The sequence below is a fragment of the Clarias gariepinus genome, chromosome 20, assembly GCF_024256425.1.
Source record: "Clarias gariepinus isolate MV-2021 ecotype Netherlands chromosome 20, CGAR_prim_01v2, whole genome shotgun sequence".
NCBI classification, from domain to species: domain Eukaryota; kingdom Metazoa; phylum Chordata; class Actinopteri; order Siluriformes; family Clariidae; genus Clarias; species Clarias gariepinus.
This window is the reverse complement of record NC_071119.1, coordinates 15,604,405-15,623,634: the sequence shown is the minus strand read 5'-3', so window position 1 is coordinate 15,623,634 and position 19,230 is coordinate 15,604,405. Positions and strand designations below refer to the sequence as shown.

The following is a 19,230-nucleotide window of genomic DNA, read 5'->3' as shown; positions in this document are numbered from 1 at the left end:
ATGATATCAAAGACAGAACAAAAGTCTAAGTAGAGTATTTTTGCATATGTTTTGCTGTAGTTCGGGTGTTGAAGTGTATGATGTAGGGCCATGGCCACCACGTCATCAATTGAATGGATATGTGACCATACCAGTTTTTCTAAGCTCTTCATTGCAACCGGTGTAAGTGCCACTGGCCTGGTTTCTTTGGCACTGGTATGATGATGGCAGACTTGAATAAATATGAAATGACTGCTTGTGTGAGATACAAGTTAAATATGCCTGTATACACACCTGCCAGCTGCTCAGAACAGGTTTTTAGTACTCCTGGTGCACCATCATGCTGCTTTGCAGGGGTAACTCACTTTCAAATCTACAGGGCCTGTGTGTGTGTTTCATCTGGACTAGAGTATTCTCTGGGAGCAGTGGGATTTTGAGGGGGTGTCTGTGTTTAATCTGTAGAATCTGGAATAGAATTTGTTGAGTCTGTTTGGTATGGTGATGTATTGGGTGTTGGTCCTTCTGTGCTTGGCCAACTAATAAACTAGGTTATAATGTACAGTAGGTTATAATTAGATGTGCCTGAAGATAAAATAATGTAAATAATTACTAGCTTTATTTCCAGGTGTTCTGCTTTTTTTTGCCAGAATTTGTATAATTCTTGAAATTATTCTTTCTTCTGGTCTACAGTAAAAAAATATATAAATAAGACCATGGGTGTTGACGTGACGTTCTTCTGACATTTTTCCAGGTGCTCATTACTAACACTTAACATTCACCCTCCCCAGGTTTTAGTTTTCGTTTAATAAAGGAGGTTCATTTCGCTTTCATGTCAAATTTTTCCAGGGAAAATTAGAAACAATAAAATCTTTGTGGTATGGTGGTACACACCTACATCTTAAATAACATGCATTTAAAAAGCAAAAAAAAAAAGACTGCAGCAAGAGAAGGTTTCACATATTGCACAAGTGAGAGTGCATCTGGAATAAATAAATAGTGTAAAAGATTAAATTAAAATAAAGGTTTAACAATTATAGCACAGAGCAAGTTATTACACAACAGTATGTGGATGATTAGAAACAGCACTAAATGCAAAAAGATGCAAAAGTAGTAAAATAAAATAGTGCAAAAATGTATCGAATCACATATTCATAAGGAATATATAAGAATATTAGAAGATATATGCCATATGCAAGGTGAGCAGTTTTAAATTGCATGACAGTTACAACAGTTTGTCGGTCGGTTGGTCGGTCGGTCGGTTGGCCAGAGTTATGCACTGTGGTGGTTTGGAGAAATATGTCAAGGGTGGATCAGCTAGCCTGTGAGAATTAGTAATATCAAAATGGATAAAATATTGGGGGGAAATTGTTCAGTGTTCTTTTTAAAATGACATTATGGCAAACAATTTGTTTTCTAACAACTCATTTGTTTTATAATAACTTATCTGTGGGATCAAACCAGATGGGGAAGTTTTTACTTCAGTAAGCCTTGGAAGCTCATGACCCTATTGTCAGTCTACCAGTTGTCATTCCTAGGACCACTGTTGGTATGGACTAACCACTAAATACTAAAAAAAACATACCCTAAAACCTGAAGTTTTGAAGATGCTCCTACTAAGTCCACTAGGCATTACAATTTGGCCTTGTCAGAAGTGCTCAAATCCTTATACTTGTCTGTTTTTCCTGCCTCCAACACATTAGCTTTGGGAACTGACTGTTTAATTGCTGTTATATAGTCCCCAGTAGTATAAAAAAGTATCAAAAATGGACAAGTGTAAGGATCTGAGTGACTGTAGGTTTGTGGTGTGTTTCTTAGTACTCAGTGGTTACCTATCCACAGAGGTCCATAGTAGGACAACCGGTAGACCGACAATAGGATCATGGGCTTCAAAGGCTTATTGAAGAGAAGGTTTGCACATCTGTTCTTATTACTATATTGACTTTTTCAACAAATTGTGTCTTGGATTGGCTTTTCTGTGGAATTAGGCTTAACCTTTGATCTCAAAGGCAGGGTTGAGCTTTGGGTGCCCATTATCCGGTCACTAGTTTACTCATATATTTAATAATCAATGTTACTGTCATGTGGTTTCATACACAATATAATGACAGTATATTATATAAGATATTATTATCTTTTCTTGTATATTTTGTGTTTGGGTTGCAGTCTCCCTCTACTGGTTCATACCTTTTATGCCTCATACACTCTTGCTTTTTTCTCCTTCAGTTGCTAAGTGGTATCATGTCTCAAGCACTACCCAAACTACAAAAAAAAGGTCATTATGGCCTAATATTAAGACTCTGTAGGCAAGAATGTTTTTGTCCTATGATCTTTTATTTAAGCCATACTATCAGGCCTAGAAATAGGGCTAATGGCCAATTCAGAGAATATTTCACAGATGACACAACCAATGGCCCGGCAGTGTCTCTACCACCTCAGGCGCTTGAGAGACTTCAGACTGCTCTCCATGTTGCTCAGGAACTCCTGCACCATAGAGAGCATCCTTGACGGGAAACATCTCAACCTGGTTCAGGAACAGCACCATGCAGGACAGACGAGCTCTACAGAGGGTGGTGCGATCAGCTGAGTGTATCATCCGCACCGAGCTCCCTGACCTGCACTCGATCTACAGCAAGCGATGCTGGACCAAGGCCAGGAAGATCGTGAAGGACCTTGGTCATCCCAACAACGGACTGTTCTTTTTGTTGTGGTCAGAAAAGCGCTTCCCCTCCCTGAAGGCCAACACAGAAAGACTAAGAAGGAGCTTCTTCATAATTAAAATGGGGATGAAAATTCAATGCAATTCTATACGAAAGAGGTAGCTTTAGTCTAGAGTCCCATCCAAAAATATTGCAACATCAAGGTTATTTCTTTCGTTATTACTTTACAAGGAAAACATTGTGGTTTAAGATCAAAAGATAAATGAGGTATGAGCAGGTTTGAATTTCAGCTTTCATTGTTTACATCACACACAACTTAGAACATGACACCTTTGGTTTTAACCCACCCATTTCTTAATTAATGAAAATAATGAAACAGGTGACTGACAGGTATGTTTTTATGTGTATGTTTTACTCAGGTGTGCCCTATTAAATTTCTTACTTTTAAAATAGGAATAGCTCGGAATGTCTACTCTAGGTTTGAGCACTGGGTTTCGAAATCAACAAAAAAGTGGAAAATTTATTTTTATTTATTTTTATGTTTATTTTTTTTTTTGGAATGTCAAAAAAGACAAACCACTAGTGTACTAATAAACTGACCACCCAATTATGTGGATCTTGTAGTGTAGGAAAAATATTTTGCATTGGTTCATTGTATACATTTATAACCATAAAAATCACAAAAACAATGTTTTGCATCCAAACAAAGAAGAAAAAACATCTACCTATCTATCTATCTATCTATCTATCTATCTATCTATCTATCTATCTATCCATCCATCCATCCATCCATCCATCCATACATACATACATACATACAGACATCCATACATACCGCCATAAGCTGCTGGCCACAACATCAACACACAATTACAGTGTGTTGCAAGCAGGCTAGCTGATTAAATGTTAAAACAATTAAAAATGGTAAGTGTTAGCGCGATGGTTTCATGAGTGGAAGGTCATGATTTCAAATGCCACTCCTAGGCCCACTGAGCAACACCCATAACTATTAACACTTGAGTTATACGTAAGATTAATTAAGATTAATTAATTAACAGTTTATTACTACGTATTAGGGCGTCTGCCAAATGACAGGAAATAATGTGTAATCCGAGGTACATTACAATCTCGCATCACTGCTTCACCTACCTTTAGATTATAGGGTTACGCAACCAACCACAAAAGCTTCTTAATCCTAACCAACACTTCCAGTTTAAATTTGCCATACAGTAGTAGACACCAATAATCAGAGCAAAGCAAGTTGACACAAGTAAGAAGGGTTTCATAAAAATGCTTCCAACAAAAACTTTAGCCTATAATTTATATCATGTCAAAGCCTGCAAGAGATGAAATTATTTCATTTACGTATGGGAACATACATTTGCAACTATTGTACATCTGCATGCTATATATTTTGTTGAGTAGACAATGGAGTTGTAAAGGATTCATATAACACACTCATACACACAGTACTAGTCAAAGTTTGAGAGGGAGTCTGGGAGCTTTTTGGGATCTTTTTCTTCATTTCAGACCACCTCATCCAAAACCATCTTACTCGGATTTAGTTTGACTGGTTGTGTTTTGGACAAATACAGTAGCTCTCAAACCTAGAGGTGTGTATTTGTTGGAAAATAAATGATGGTCCCTATGGTATGAAATGTCGCTACAAAATTCTGTGGTAGCCATGCAGGTTAAGTTTGCCATCAATTTTGACTAAGTCACCAACAGTGTCACCAGCAAAGCACCAGCACACCATCTCATATCCTCCTCCGTACATAGTGGTTAGAACTAAAGAAAACAAACGAGAGCAAAGTCAAATGATTTGGTCATACAGCATTTCAGCAAAAACACCTCATTCCCCCTGTCAAGCAGATAATTAGAGAAGTATGTAAAGAATAATGGGTCCAAATTCCTTTACAACGATGAATGCAATGTGGAAAGTTATTCAGGAAATGATTACTTAAAGCTATTGCTGCTAAATGTGGATCAACAAACTATTAAATCATGGGGTTACTTATAGTAATATTGCCCACATTTTCTTTTTTCTTTTTGGCTTTATTTTTGTTAAATAAATAATGGCACAGTGAAAAAAGGTATATATTGTCTGAGGTTGTATCTATGATCAGATGATTTTTATTGGGCTATTACTCAAAAACACCTAGAATTAAAATATGATGTACTAACTTTTAAAACATTTTAAAAATTTACTATTTTAAATACTGGCATACAGTATATGCATTAAAGTAAGTTAGTAGCTTAAAATATTTATACACTCGCTCTGCTTCCCTATTGTATTAACTTTAATTACGGTGATGATATTTTACTGTTCTCTTAACAGTCCCTCGTACATTTTACAGGAGCTGTTAATGGTCTTTGCTCGATATATAAAGAAAACATTTCCTGCTCCAACCATGGAGGAAATCTCTGCTCAGATGATCCTTGTACCTGTTTATGGCTTTGTGCATTGTAAATGATGTAGTGTTAAGGGTCCAGTCATATCTCAAGGAAGAAGACTTAATATAAACCACAGTCTGGATGCGACTTTATTTTTGACAGTTCATGGAGTAGCAGAGCACCATGGAGGAACTGAAAAATAGGGGACGAAAGAGAGAGGGGCGGCACAGGTACCATGCGATAAACCTTTTTAACTTTTATATGGTATATTTATTTGAATAGTTGGACAAGACCCTATGTTATTTAACTGGATTCAATAGATTTGTGAAAGTGTATAATTTTATTATATTTTATGTACATCTTGTTTAATTTGATTACTCTTAAGAAGTATTAAGTGTCAGAGTGGCCTACATGTACAGTAGTTCCAGGTTATGGCCATAAAAGTAACATATTTCAGATTAGCTAACACTTTAGAGAATATGTGCTTATTATTTTCACCTAGAATAATGATATCATATGCCATCTCCAATGTATTTTGAGCATCTCAAAATAAATGATGTATTAATGCTTTTACAGGGATACATGGGATCCTTTTCAGCTAAATCCTGTTGGAGCTGAAAAAGAAAAGAAACAAACATGTTTGATGATAATGCAGCACTTCATGGCAGTGGTTATAGGCTTAATGGTCTTGACCAGTGCCGTCATCAGCAAGGCGAGTTGTACTGTAACGCTAAAATTTTCTCAGAATTCTTATATAATTCATTGGTCATTTAACACATAGTTTTTAGAATTATCTTCATAACAGCAGCCACACCTGTTTTTATTTAATTAAACTCAGATTACATGAAACTCAGAGACCTGATATCAAGTGCTTACTGTATCTATGGGCGTTTACATGCACATTTATGATAGTGCTGAGCCATGCATACTTTGTACTCTGTAATCTATATCTTCTTGAATGTTTCTGAATGTTCCCACCCTCACTGGTACACAGCAGTAATATCCTAGCAACGTGTAGATAGAATGAACTGATGGCCTGATGACTTGGCAACTTGGTAATAAGCAACTTGGCAACTTGGTAATAAGGAAATAATTTGAGATGGTAAAGGGAATTTTAGGAATCACAAGGAATGCAAATTCAAACAATGTCATAAGAGATAACTAAAGATAATTTAATCTGAAATATCGTCTTGGTTATTTCTAAACACCTTTTTTTAATGCACTACATATTGTACAGTGCTATAAAAAAGTATACATTAGACTGCTGCTACAAGTCAATTACTTTATTTCTCATCAGTTTGTTTTTTATTTCAATAGGTCGTGTTGCTTTTTTAGATCTTTTAACTCCAAGGCCACTAAGATTTGGCCTTTTTTTTTTTTTTTTTCGTTTAATAATTAAAATTATAATTTAAAAACTGCATTTTATATTTACTCAGATTATCTTTGTGAAATATTACAATTTGTTTGATGATATCAATCATTGAAGTGGAACAAATATGGAATAGCAAAAAAAAAAAATCAGGAAGGGGCAAATATTTTTTCACAGCACTGCATGTCAGGAAGTCTCTTAAACTTGGCATTCAATGTTTGAATGTTTAATAAAAATTAAGCCCAGTTTTTAAAGGAAAAATCTTTTATATTAATATTTTTTTACATAATGTAATTATTACTTGAATCGAAATTATCCTGTAATAAAATTCTAAGCTGACTTTTCAAATTGAAAACTTATTTCTGCAACATCTGTCAAGTTTCGTTAGACAGTGATTAGCTATTTTCTATATTACCAAGGGTCATTTGACTACATGGTAAATATTGGTGACAGTGGGATTATGCACTGCTTGATCGTCATGTTGCCTCATTAGTCTATCCATCTCTCACCCGCTGCTCTGTTCACTTTGCTTAAAGCGTTATGCTTTCAAAAAGAAAAACAGTCACTGCTGCCTCCTATTAATTTCCTTCATGCATGCACGTGACAGGGTCTGCATGTGGCATAATATCATAATGCTCCTTTGCTCACATATTGTACTTCAAGCAATTCTAAATCCCACAGTCACCAGTATTCACCATATAGTCCAATTTCAAATCAAATTCAAATTTTATTTGTCACATACACAGTCATACACAGTATGATATGCAGTGAAATGCTTAGACAACTGCTCGTGACCTAAAAATAAAAGAATAGGAATAGGAATAGAAAATTAAAATAAAGGGTAAATTTAACTAGTAAAGAATAAAATAAAAAATACAAATAAAAGTTAAAAATAAAATTACTGTACAACAAAAATACACAATATAGAAAATATATAAAGAATATATGAAGAAATGTAGAACAATTGATCATTGTAGGTAATCAAGGAAACGGCTAATCTAACCTGTGTCTAGATTTTAATAACATTTGACAGATGTTGAGGAAGGAAGTTTGAATTTGAAAAGAATTTCATTTCAGTATAATTTAGATGCAATTGATGATTACATTAGTTATAAATATTACTATGCAAGTCAATGTCGCCCTGTGACATCAGGTAGCATTTCTGTTTAACTAATATAACACATCTTATTGCAGGGTTCTCTCCTAACACTAGTCACACTTTCAAGTCCAAAGTCCCTGAGGAGTTCTATAGACAGGCAGTTCTACACGCTACTGTTGATGTGCGCGCTGGTAACACCCAACCTCCTGGTGTTCCTCAAGTGTCTGTGGAAATGCGCCTTCAAACGCTTCGTTCCACCGAACATGAAAACCCTGGGGATTGTGAGTTGATCTAATGCAAATACAGTGAAGGTTAAAAAGTTAATTTATGGTTCAGAGAATAATTATACTTGTCTCTATCCATTTGTCTTATTTTGTATTTGGTCATTATAATTTTAATACGCTTTAAAAAAGAAAGATGAGAAATCTGTTGGTCTTTCTAAAACAATGTCTAGTCTATGCAGTTATCCTCAGGTCTGAAGCTGCTGTGTTGTTATATCTTATTGCAGATTTCAGTGATTGAGGTCCTGGTTGCACTGGGGACCGGGATCTTGGTTCTTATTGTGATGCCTCAGTTTGACGTGCTCACCAACCTTTTCATATCCGGAGGAGTCTGCATTGGCACAGCTATTCTACATGCTGTACTTCGCCTTCAGCTGGAACGCTGGATGATCATCTTCCCTATTTGCTCCATCATTCTAGTGTTTATTGGTTACGGCCTGCTGGTTACAGATTACTACGTACGAATATCTTCTTATGTCTCCGACCAAAACGCAGACTGTTACTATTATGTTGGCCTCGCAATATTCGCCTCTATTCTTATCTCTCTTAACTGGTGGGAGAATTCTCTACAGGCCAGCAATAATATTCAGGATATGCTAACTGAGTTAGATGACTTTAGAGATTCTGTCTTTATGATCACCAGTCTCATGAGGATTGCTGTCACACTTGGGGTGTACTTCCTTTATTATTGCCTAATAGCTGAGACACGCATCGAGTGGAGTGCTTTCACAAAAATCACAGAAAATACCCTGGAGGTGGGACTTGGGGTGTTTTTACTCCAAGCCTTCTGTTCCGCGGCCTGTCACTGGTTTGGAGTTGTGGCCTGCAAAATCCATGCTGTAAGGATGAGCTTTGCCATGCCAGTTTCTTTGACTGGCCCTGTAACACTGATTGTGGGCGTAATACTTTTCCTGACCCAAGCGAGCACCTTGTCTGTAGAAACAGGGACGTCATACTTCTCGACAGCAACAGCGAACTACACACCAATCGACAACCCTTTTCTGAACTTTTGCGTTGGGCTTGTGAAGCTGAAGGCCTCTAATAGCACTCCATTGATCCTCTTGGAACTCTCCAACAGCATCTGCCAAACAACACTGAACAGCCATTATGCACTCTGGCCTTTCACCATGCTTGCGCTTGAGGGAGTCTGCATGTGGCTCGGATTGATCGCGTGTACACATTATGTTTGGAGCATGGAAGTGCCTCGTATCGAAAGGACATCCCAGCTGTTTGTGCGGCGGATGTACGAATCTGCTTTCATTGATCAATCTCTGCTGCTGAACACCAAAATGAAAGTGAAGAGCCCTGATAGGTAGCGTGATTCATTTTACTTGGTTATGAACAACAAACTTGTCCACCATGAGTGTGTTTTACATTTTTGTAAATGTATGTCTTTCAGCTTCGATGAGCTCGAGAGTTGTGTCATATATCTCTGTGCAACAATGTGGCATGAAACATATGATGAGATGCTTAAGATCCTTACCTCAATGTTCAGGTAAAATTTACTTCTTGTATTGGGTTACATCATGAACTTGTCTATTTTTCTTCATCTGGCTCTCACTCCAATTTCTCGTGGTTTTAGACTTGACAGGTACAGAGGTGATCCAAAGGAAAAGCACAGTGATTGCTTTGACTTTGAATCCCATATTTATGTCGATGATGCCTTCATGCTGGATAAAGACTCCGGGAAAAAGTTTATCAATTCATATGTGGAAGATCTAATAAATGTGGTCATGGAAGTATACAGGTAAAAACCATCGAAAAAATTATAATGTTTGTTATCTACTGTATCAACTGAGTGTTGCATAATTAAAAGTTGAATTTCTATGGTGTTTAGGGTATTTACAAACAAAGAGCCTGATGAAGTGTCTATCATTGATACTCCTTATGGTGGCCGGATTGTATTTGTGCTACCAGAGGGAAATATGTTATACATCCACTTGAAGGACAAAGGGCTGATACGAAACAAAAAGAGATGGTCACAGGTGAGATGGAAGCCATGGAAAATAAGCTGTTTTAAAATTATGATCATATGTATGAACCTTTAACATGTTGTATTTTTATTGATTTTTATTTGCAGATAATGTACATGTATTATCTCTTGGGTTGGAAGGGCTACATAGTAAAAAATCCCCAAAAGATCACTGTAAGCATTCTTCTAATGCAATATGTTACAGGGTTTGCATATTAATTATATAATGATAATATGATAAATCAAATCATCATTTAAATGCACTTTTGTTTATGCGTGCTTACAGAGACAGAACAATATATCTCGTGCCAGTCTCATATCACTGGATGGCGAGGCTTACCTCTTACCCAGCTTTGACAATGACAGCAAAAGGAAACACATATCAGATGACAACACATATATCTTGGCTTTGGATGGAGACACTGACTTCCACCCTTCTGCTGTGATTTTACTGGTTGATCGTCTTCGAATGTATGATAATGTAGGTGCTGCTTGTGGAAGAATTCATCCAACCGGAATGGGTAAATATTTCCGTCCTTTTGTCATCTTTCCAACTCAAAACGCATCTGATTCAGATAGTAATAAAAGGTCATATTTGTGTGCAGGGCCGATGGTGTGGTACCAGAAGTTTGAGTATGCTGTGGGTCATTGGCTACAGAAAACAGCAGAGCATGTTTTTGGGTGCGTGCTTTGCAGTCCTGGATGCTTCAGCTTGTTCAGAGGGTCAGCTCTAATGGATGACAATGTGCTGAAACGATACACCACAAAGGCTACCAGGGCTTCTGAGTATGTCCAATATGACCAAGGTACAGTACGGAAACATGCCGGGGTAAGGGCTGCAAATTACAATGCATGCATTACCACAGTACACATCTATTGTATATGTGCAGCATTGTGTAGTACATTCTTACCTTAGGTGACTGGTTTCTTTATTGCTTATCACTTGACAAAACTGTTCAGAAAATAAACGTTGCCCCAATACCAACAACGGATATCACATGGCGGTATGTAACGTTCAGACTGGTGTATATGTTCATGCCTATATGCTGCAGGTCACCTGATCACTCACTCATCTTCTATTCCGCTTTATTCTGTATTCAGGGTAGCTGGGACCTGGAGCCTATCCCAGGAGACTTAGGGCACGAGGCAGGGTACACACTGGACAGGGTGTCAATCCATCGCAGGGCACACATACACACACACACTCATTCACACACTACGGGCAATTTGGGAACGTCAATTAACCTTTCGTACATGTCTTTGAAATGTGGAGGAAACCGGAGTTCCCGGAGGAAACCCACAAAGCGGAGGGAGAACATGCAAACTCCATGCACAGAGACGGGAATCGAAGCCTGGCTGGGAATCGAACCCGGACCCTGGAGGTGCAAGGCGACAGTGCTAGGTCACCTGATAAAAAGCTTAAACATTTCAACAAAAAGCTTGAACTTTTCTACATTTAGTCACATTACACCTACAATCGTAAATGTATTTTAATCAGGATTTTATGTGGTAGACCAATAAAAAGTGAAACATAATTATGAAGTGGGAGGAAAATCATACATTTTATAATTTTTTTACAAATAAATATTTGAAAAAAAAAAGGGTGGCGTGAATTCATATTCAGCCTCCCTATGTCAATACTTTGTAGGACCTTGTGTCTATACAAGCTTTGTACATTGTCCTGCTAACAGGCTATCCACATTCTAACAGGTTTTCTTCTAGGATTGGCCTGTTTTTAGCTGTACCCATTAACATAATGCTTCCACCATCGTGTTTCATGGTGGGGATGATGCGTTCAGGGTGATGTGCAGTGTTAGGACTTCTAATGGATTTCTTTCTTTCAACAATGGCTTTCTTCTAGCCACTCTTCCATAAAACCCAGATTTGTGAAGTGCACCACTAATAGTTGTCCTGTGGACAAATTCTTCCACCTGAGCTGTGGATCTCTGCATCTTCTCCAGAGTTACCATGAGCCTCTTAGCTGCTTCTCTGATTAATGCTCTCTTTGCCCGGCCTGTCAGTTTAGGTGGACGGCCATGTCTTGGTAGGTTTGCAGTTATGCTCTACCCTTTCCATTTTTGGGTCATGGATTGAACAGTCCTTGGTGAGATGGAACCCTTCTTTAAACCTCTCCACAACTTGAACCCTGACCTGTCTTACATGCAGATGGACTCTACTTAATAATTAGGTGACTTTTGAAGGCAATTGGTTCCACTGGATTTAGTTACGGGTATCAGAGTAAAGGGGGGTAAATACAAATGCAAGCTACATTTTTCAAATTTATATTTGTAAAACATTTAAAAAAACATTTATCATTTTACTTCCAGGGCATTGGTGGCTCACTTCATTAGCTTGTATATTGTGTGTGACACTGTAATAGTCTAATTAAAGTAATGACTTAGAAAGTGTAGTGAAATAATTTTCATGGGCATGGCATTAAAGAGCTGATTTACTAAGCCGTCCATCAATTACAATGTATTTTCAGGTGAGGATCGCTGGCTTTGCACATTGCTTCTTCAGCAGGGATGGAGAGTGGAGTACAATGCTGCCTCGGATGCTTACACTAATTCTCCTCAGGAATTTAAGGAGTTCTACAACCAGAGACGTCGCTGGGGTCCGTCTACTCTTGCCAACACTTTGGACCTTCTACACAGTGGAAAAGAAACTGTAAAGAGGAACTCATCCATCTCTATGATCTACATCTTCTACCAGATCTTTACAGTAGCTTCATCTATTCTTGGACCTGCTTCTGTCACTCTGATGGTAGCTGGTAAGTTCTGTATATCCAGGTTTTTCCAGTTCAGGGGGGTCTAAGACTCACTGCTGGCATTTTTTAAACATGAAAATGTCACTAAGGCAAACAATATATATATATTACTGCAACAAAAATGGACTGTTCTATATTATTGATTTTTATTTGTATCTTTCCCTTTCTTTAGGTGCTTTCCAGTTTGTATTTAAACTCGAAGGAACATTGTCCATTATCATAGCTGTTATACCACCAGTTGTGTACATGCTAATTTGTTTCTTCACCAAATCCAACTTCCAGATTACAATCGCTGCAATCCTCAGTGTTTTCTATGCATTTCTGATGACAGCTTCTTTCTTCTCCATTATTGGTGAGTAATAGCGCTGTTAATATCATCTTGCAATCTGATTTTCTGTCATAACGTAATCAATGTATGTCATAGTTGTTATAGCTATAACAAACTTCAACAATATGTCGTTCTATAGCATTGTGATGGCTTTGATCAAAACTAACTTAAACCTTCTCAATGTGGTAACAGGTGACATGGTGACTGAAGGAACATTCATCACCCCTACTGGGATATTTCTTGTATCGATGACAGTCTTGTATTTGGTGACAGCGATTCTGCATCCCCAGGAGTTTGGCATGATAATCTATGGTCTCATGTACTTCATCTGCATCCCTAGTGGCTATCTCCTCCTCACAATTTACTCTCTGGTCAACATGAACAATGTCTCCTGGGGGACTCGAGAATCCAACAAAGAGAAGGAGCAAAAGAAGCACGTGGGAGTTTTGTGCAACCGCAACTGCAATCTCTGCTGCTGGAATGTAAATATCCAAGTCACCCAAGAAACTGAAAACTTGATGCTCCAGCAAATCCAGCAAGCAGTTAATCCAAATGATTCGTCACCTAAAACAGAGCTGGAAATGACTGAACGGGGTGCTGAAGAAAGTGCCATAGAGTCTCAAACAGATAATCATCTTTTCAAAAACAACAGAAATGTTACTCTGAGGATGGCAGATGTTAAGCATCTGTCCAATGACAAGGAACAAGATACAAGATCTGTGAACAGGTACAAATGCATCTAGTCGCTATTTTTATCTCCGCTGCAATGTAAATTATAGCTTTCACTTCTGTATAAGGATAGTAATTGTGTTGGGTTGTTTAGGATGTGAACAGTATCGTAAAAAAGTATTTTTTTAAGTAAAAGCCTTCCCTTTTTTTTTGATGAGTGAGATCAAACACATTTTGATATTACATAAATATAACCTAAAGTAAATACAAAACACAGTTTTTAAATTATGATTTCCAAACTATCTATCTGACCATGTGAAAAAGTAATTGCCCCCACCCCCACTCCCCTGTCTAAATCATGAATTACTGATGCCAACTGATTACTGCCAGATCTGTTGAATCAAGAAATCACTCACATAGAACCTGTCTGACAAAGTAAAGCATGCTAAAAGATAAAAAAAAAAAATCAACACAATGTAAAAGAAATGTAAGGATTATAAAATAATTTTAACTCAGGTTATCTTTGTGTAATAAGAAAATTAGTTTGATGAGCTCAGTTATTGAAGTGTGACAAATATGCAATAAAAATAAACATTCAGAGGAGGGTGCCAATACTTTTTCACAGCACTGTATGTTGAATATGTCATTAATTTATTTATTTTTTTTATAAAGTCTGATCAGAGGCATGTATCCAAAGAAAAATATCATTTTAATTTTATGTCCATGTAAATTATCATAAATAAATTCTTTATATAAATTTATTATACATATATATATATATATTTGCAGTACTAGTGACATTAGCACAGATCAAAAAACCTGTACGTCATATGATGATGATGACGATGATGATGAGGTGGAGGATGACTTGGATGCATATGATGATCGTGAAGAGGAGGAAAAGGAAGTTGTTGATGAGAACGGTAAGTCATAAAAAGAAGTACTTTATTTGATCGACCTTAGTGTTTTACAAGACAATAGTAGCAAATCCAGAAGTGTCTATTATAAAATCGTTATCTTGTCTAACAGATTGGATTGCTCCAGTGAAAACAGTATTCCTAAGAAAGCTTACCTATGCAAATCTTAAGAGAAACCTCCAAGAGCAGATTAGATACACCCTCAGAAACAAGGACCAGGACGACCTGTGTGAGGACCTCGTGCTCATGTTAACTGACACCCTCAATGAAGAGTTGAAGGACAAGGTGGGCCCGGAGGATATTTTGTCGGAGAGCCAGCTAGAAGAACTACAGGATGCACTTAACGAGTCGGCTAGGAGGACCCTTAAGACCAACCGCATGCAAATCAGCCACATGAAGAGGCTGGAGGCGAGAGTCAAACGGGCCATTGAGAGAACCTTGGTGGCGCCTCAGGTTGAGAGACTAACTGAGGTAAGGACAGTATGGACCCACTCATCCTTAATTGATGTTATTAAGTTCCACAAGCTATGTGAAATTTCTCCTGCATACGTTCCGAACAATATTTCTGTTCATTGTCCTGAGGAGTGGGGTTTTAATTTTTTCACTTAAACTTATATCCACAAAAAGGAAAATATTTGACCGTGGTAGGCCAGAGCATGTTTTAATGAAAGATGCAAGAAGACCAACAGTCCGGACCTGTAATATACTGGAAAAGGTGTAGCTGCACAGTGAACGAAGGTTGCCAACTCACGCATTTAACGGAAGACAAATTTTTACATGGAAATACAGATGTTTAAGCCTTTATTATAGAAGGTGACTGCATACTTATGACACACCACCTTATGTTTGTCGATGCTGTCCATATGCAGGCCTGTGTGTGGCCGTCCACAAGCCTTAATCCATTTTAAACTCTTTATCACTTAATCATCCAGAGATTGCAAGTCCTATTCCCGGGTGATGCTGTAACCTCTCACAGCCTGAGGTTTAGAGAAAGCTGATTGGCCGAGCTCTCTCAGGAGGGGGTGGGGGGGTGTCTGAGAGGTACTTTGTGCTCCTACATTAATCACGACTCTACAGGCAACCTGGAGTCTGTAAGCTCACACAAGCGGAAGGAGCGGATAGACTCCTAACAAGTGTCTATGTTCGTGGGATAATATGGCACCATTCGAGTAAACCATAATCAGTCTAAATGGATAATGTTCTATGTGCCAGCTGGGGAAAAATCAATTAGGCTCTTTTTGTCTGCTTCATTACTTACTGAAGGTGCTAGTCCAGGTTCATGCAGTCTATTAATTCTACTTTGTTATCATGTGGATCAACAACTTGATAAGAGCTGCACCTATATATAATTATGTATAACTTTAGGCCGGAATTATTTAGCCCGGAAATTAGTAACTTGGACTTTATGAGGGTCAATCAGTAGCTTATCTTATTAGTCATAATAATCTTAGTTCAATCAAATATCTGTTTATCTTACCAGGATGAGACAGACTTCTGGAATAAGCTGATAGAGCGGTATCTGAAACCCATAGTTGATCCCAAAAGCCATCTAGAGCAAGTGGAAAGAGAACTGAAATCCCTGCGGAACAAGGTACCAATCCTAGCGATTTCAGTCTCAATACTTAGCTATCCCGTATTTAACAGTTTATAACAAATACTTTTTCCTTTCTGTGCCATTTCAGGCAGTCTTTCTTTACTTCATTGTAAACGTTTTGTGGGTCGTGGCCACATTTTTTCTTCAAGCCATTGGCAATGACGTAATCAGCATCAAGATCCCCAAATATCTGCCCAATGGCAGTTTGGCTGATGAACCTTTGAAGGTGGAACCTTTAAGTTTGATGTTCTTGCTGTCTTTTGCCATACTTCTGTTGGTCCAGTTTCTGGCTATGCTTTACCATAGGTAAGTATTCTCAAATGTAAAAAAGTCAAAAATGACAGTATGTATCTTTAATTGCTTTAATGCTGGATGACAAATTTTCTATAATATGTTGACACTTGTTTTTGTCTCCTTTAACAGAGTGTACACTTTGATCCATGTGTTAGCCTACAGAGGTACAGAAAAGGACTACACAGAAATTGATACAGTTAGTAATCTCTTTTTCTTTACCTTATTAAAACAGTGTATTTTCCAAATGTATGACTTCATCTAGTATGGACCCATCATTTTCGTTTTCTTTTTTTAAGCATAGTAAAAATAGCAAGAAGGTATAAATAAGAGGGTTTCATCCACTGACTGCGCATTTATATTTGTACAGGATGAGGAAGCCATGATCTTGGAGAACCAACTCGCGAATGACCTCGTCATAACCAGTGCTGATCTGCAATGAAGAGATGAACGATTTGAGTATATTTATTTTCTTATGACTGCACTCTTGTAAAGACACTTTTAGGGTACAAGTTTTATTGTACTAACATTCAGAATGAAAAATCCAGCTGAAAGAATATAATGCAATAAATACTATGTACTGTATTTCTACTGAGATTGTGAAGGCAACCTAAAAGATTTGGTATTTCTGCAGTAATGTAGTATACACTTATCAGCTATAACATTATGTCCACCTGCCAAATATTGAGTAGGTACCCTCCTTTGCTACCAAAACAGTAATGACTTGTGTGACACCTTTCTACTGGAACCAGCCTTATCCTTTTCCTCAATGTGAGCTACTGTAGCTCTTCTATTGGATCGGACTACACATAGGCATCACTGACCCTTGGCCATCCCTGACTCTGTCTCAAGTTCACTGGTTTTGTTTTTTTCAATCGCTTTTGGTATGTCTTGACCACTGTAGCCTGGAAACATCCCACAAAAGCTGCAGTTTTGGAGTCACTCTAACCCAGTTGTCTAGCCTTCACTAGATGGCTCTCATCACAGTAGCTACATTTTCAATATCTCATTACAATGGAAGGTGAAAGTGGGTGGGATATATTATGTAGCAAGTGAACCTTTTTTCTTCCTGAAGTTGATGTGCTGGAAGCAGAAAAAATGACCAAGAATTAGGATTTGAGTGACTTTAACAAGGACCAAATGGTGATTTCTGGTGAACTGGGTCAAAGCAACTCCAAAACTGCAAGTCTTTGTGTGATGTTCCTGGTCTGCAGTGGTCAAAACATACCGAAAGTAACCCAAGGAATGAAAAACCGGTGAACTGGCAACATAGTCATAGGTGGCCAAGCCTCACTAATGCACATGTGGAGCAAAGTATGGTTCATGTAGTCTGAGCCAATAGAAGAGCCAGTGTAGATCAAATTGATGAACACAGTGCATTATGGTGGCAAAAAAGAGGACCTACTTAATATTAGGCGGGTGGTCATAATATACATTCTAATACAATATAATGTTTGCATTAAAAGTCTTAAAGTAGTTTTTATGTTCAGCAGAAGAACTGAATTATTGAACAAAAATAATAAAGCTATAAGATTATATAATAATTTACATAAGCGCTGCCAACTCATGTTTGTGACTAGGCTTGTCTGATTGGTGCTGTAAACTGTAAAATCACAGCTTCCTTAAAGTGTTTTATCATTATAAAGGTCCAAAGTCAACAGACTGATGATTATATCCAACAGCCTTTTTTTTCCAAAACATGTTCAGTGTGTTTCACTTTTACAGCATAACTGCAGTTCATTTACAAGCCATATGCCAAGGTACAACGACGAAGATGTACTGTAATTTCTCCATTTTGTCTATTGCCAGTTTAGACCGTATATTGCAATTCTATAAACTCTCTGAATCAGTACCAAATGTAATTATTGTTTAGGTTGGGGTAGTTTTTGTACAAGGGGTGTTCAAGTTCAAAACTGGAACTGCTGATTGCAAAGAATAACAGAACAAAGTTATGAGATTATAAACTACTTTTATCTCTCTATATAATGCACTGCTACACTATTGCACTTATCAAGGCAGAAAGTCGTCTCAGTACACCAGAGCCATTAACAGACTGCCTGCTTCACACCTGAAACGCTGGCCTCCCAGGAACACCTTTAAATGTCCCAACCATGTAGAAATGTCTCAGGACTGTACTGGGGGACGTGGTAACTTCCAATCGAGATCTGACAAATAGAAATTACTGCTGTAAATGGGAATCAGTTTTATACCTTCAATTTATGAGTAAAGTTTTGTTTTCAGGCGCCACCGAGAGTGCCAGCCCATTCAGGAGCTCCATCTATGTGTAGTTTTTTCCATTTTTTTTTTCAATTGCTTGTTTGGATTTTTTTTTTTTTTATTTCCAGTTTGACACGAATGCCCTTTGTACTTTAAATGTTCCACTGCACGTCTGTTTAAATGATCATTATCTGTATTTTTTTTGTTTCTTTTCTGATCCAAAAGTGATGCCATTTGGAGACCAGACATACCATTATTGTTTGTGAAAGATAAATTTTGTTTAGGAGGTTCAGTAAACTGCTGCTGTTCTTCTTCATGTAAGAAACCAAATTTAATGAAATTGGATGTTAAAGTTAAAAAAATTATTGTTTTGTCCCTAAATCCATAAAATTATTTTTGCACTAATATTGACTTTCTGGAATTGAATAAATGTACATGCAAGTGGTAATGAGTGGCAGGTGACCAAGCTGGGGAAAATCAAAAGAGGGGAAAAAAAAAAGGAAAAGAAACAGTTCCAAAATCATAACTATGATTCGGCCTCATGTTGGACAGGCTTTATTGGCAAAAGTATATGGAAACTTTTTGGGACCTCCCAAACTCTAACCAAAAAGATGGAAGCACAAGTGTCTAGATTGTCTTTGCATATCTTGCAATATTACAAATTCTATTGGAAATAAGGGACACAAACATGTTCCA

The 19,230-nt window shown here is 37.5% G+C and overlaps 1 protein-coding gene across 1 annotated transcript; it reads left to right on the top strand.

Moving 5' to 3' along the window:
- Positions 1-5,172: 5,172 nt before the first annotated feature.
- Positions 5,173-19,168, top strand: chs1 (chitin synthase 1). The gene is made up of 19 exons (XM_053480274.1): positions 5,173-5,260; positions 5,607-5,742; positions 7,594-7,779; positions 8,007-9,091; positions 9,179-9,274; positions 9,362-9,526; positions 9,617-9,764; positions 9,860-9,925; positions 10,038-10,272; positions 10,357-10,557; positions 12,237-12,521; positions 12,691-12,870; positions 13,039-13,573; positions 14,305-14,438; positions 14,545-14,903; positions 15,913-16,023; positions 16,115-16,332; positions 16,450-16,516; positions 16,688-19,168. Exons 1-19 carry the CDS (start codon positions 5,214-5,216, stop codon positions 16,757-16,759), a joined length of 4,326 nt encoding a protein of 1,441 aa, XP_053336249.1. The 5' UTR covers positions 5,173-5,213; the 3' UTR covers positions 16,760-19,168.
- The last annotated feature ends 62 nt before the right edge of the window (positions 19,169-19,230 follow it).

What these genes read in the sequence shown, in the direction of transcription:
- chs1 (XM_053480274.1), top strand. Translation starts at nt 5,214, where the DNA reads ATGGAGGAACTGAAAAATAGGGGACGAAAGAGAGAGGGGCGGCACAG. An exon ending in AAAGTGAAGAGCCCTGATAG is followed by an intron (nt 9,092 to 9,178) that starts GTAGCGTGATTC and finishes TATGTCTTTCAG; the next exon opens with CTTCGATGAGCTCGAGAGTT. An exon ending in GATACAAGATCTGTGAACAG is followed by an intron (nt 13,574 to 14,304) that starts GTACAAATGCAT and finishes ATATATTTGCAG; the next exon opens with TACTAGTGACATTAGCACAG.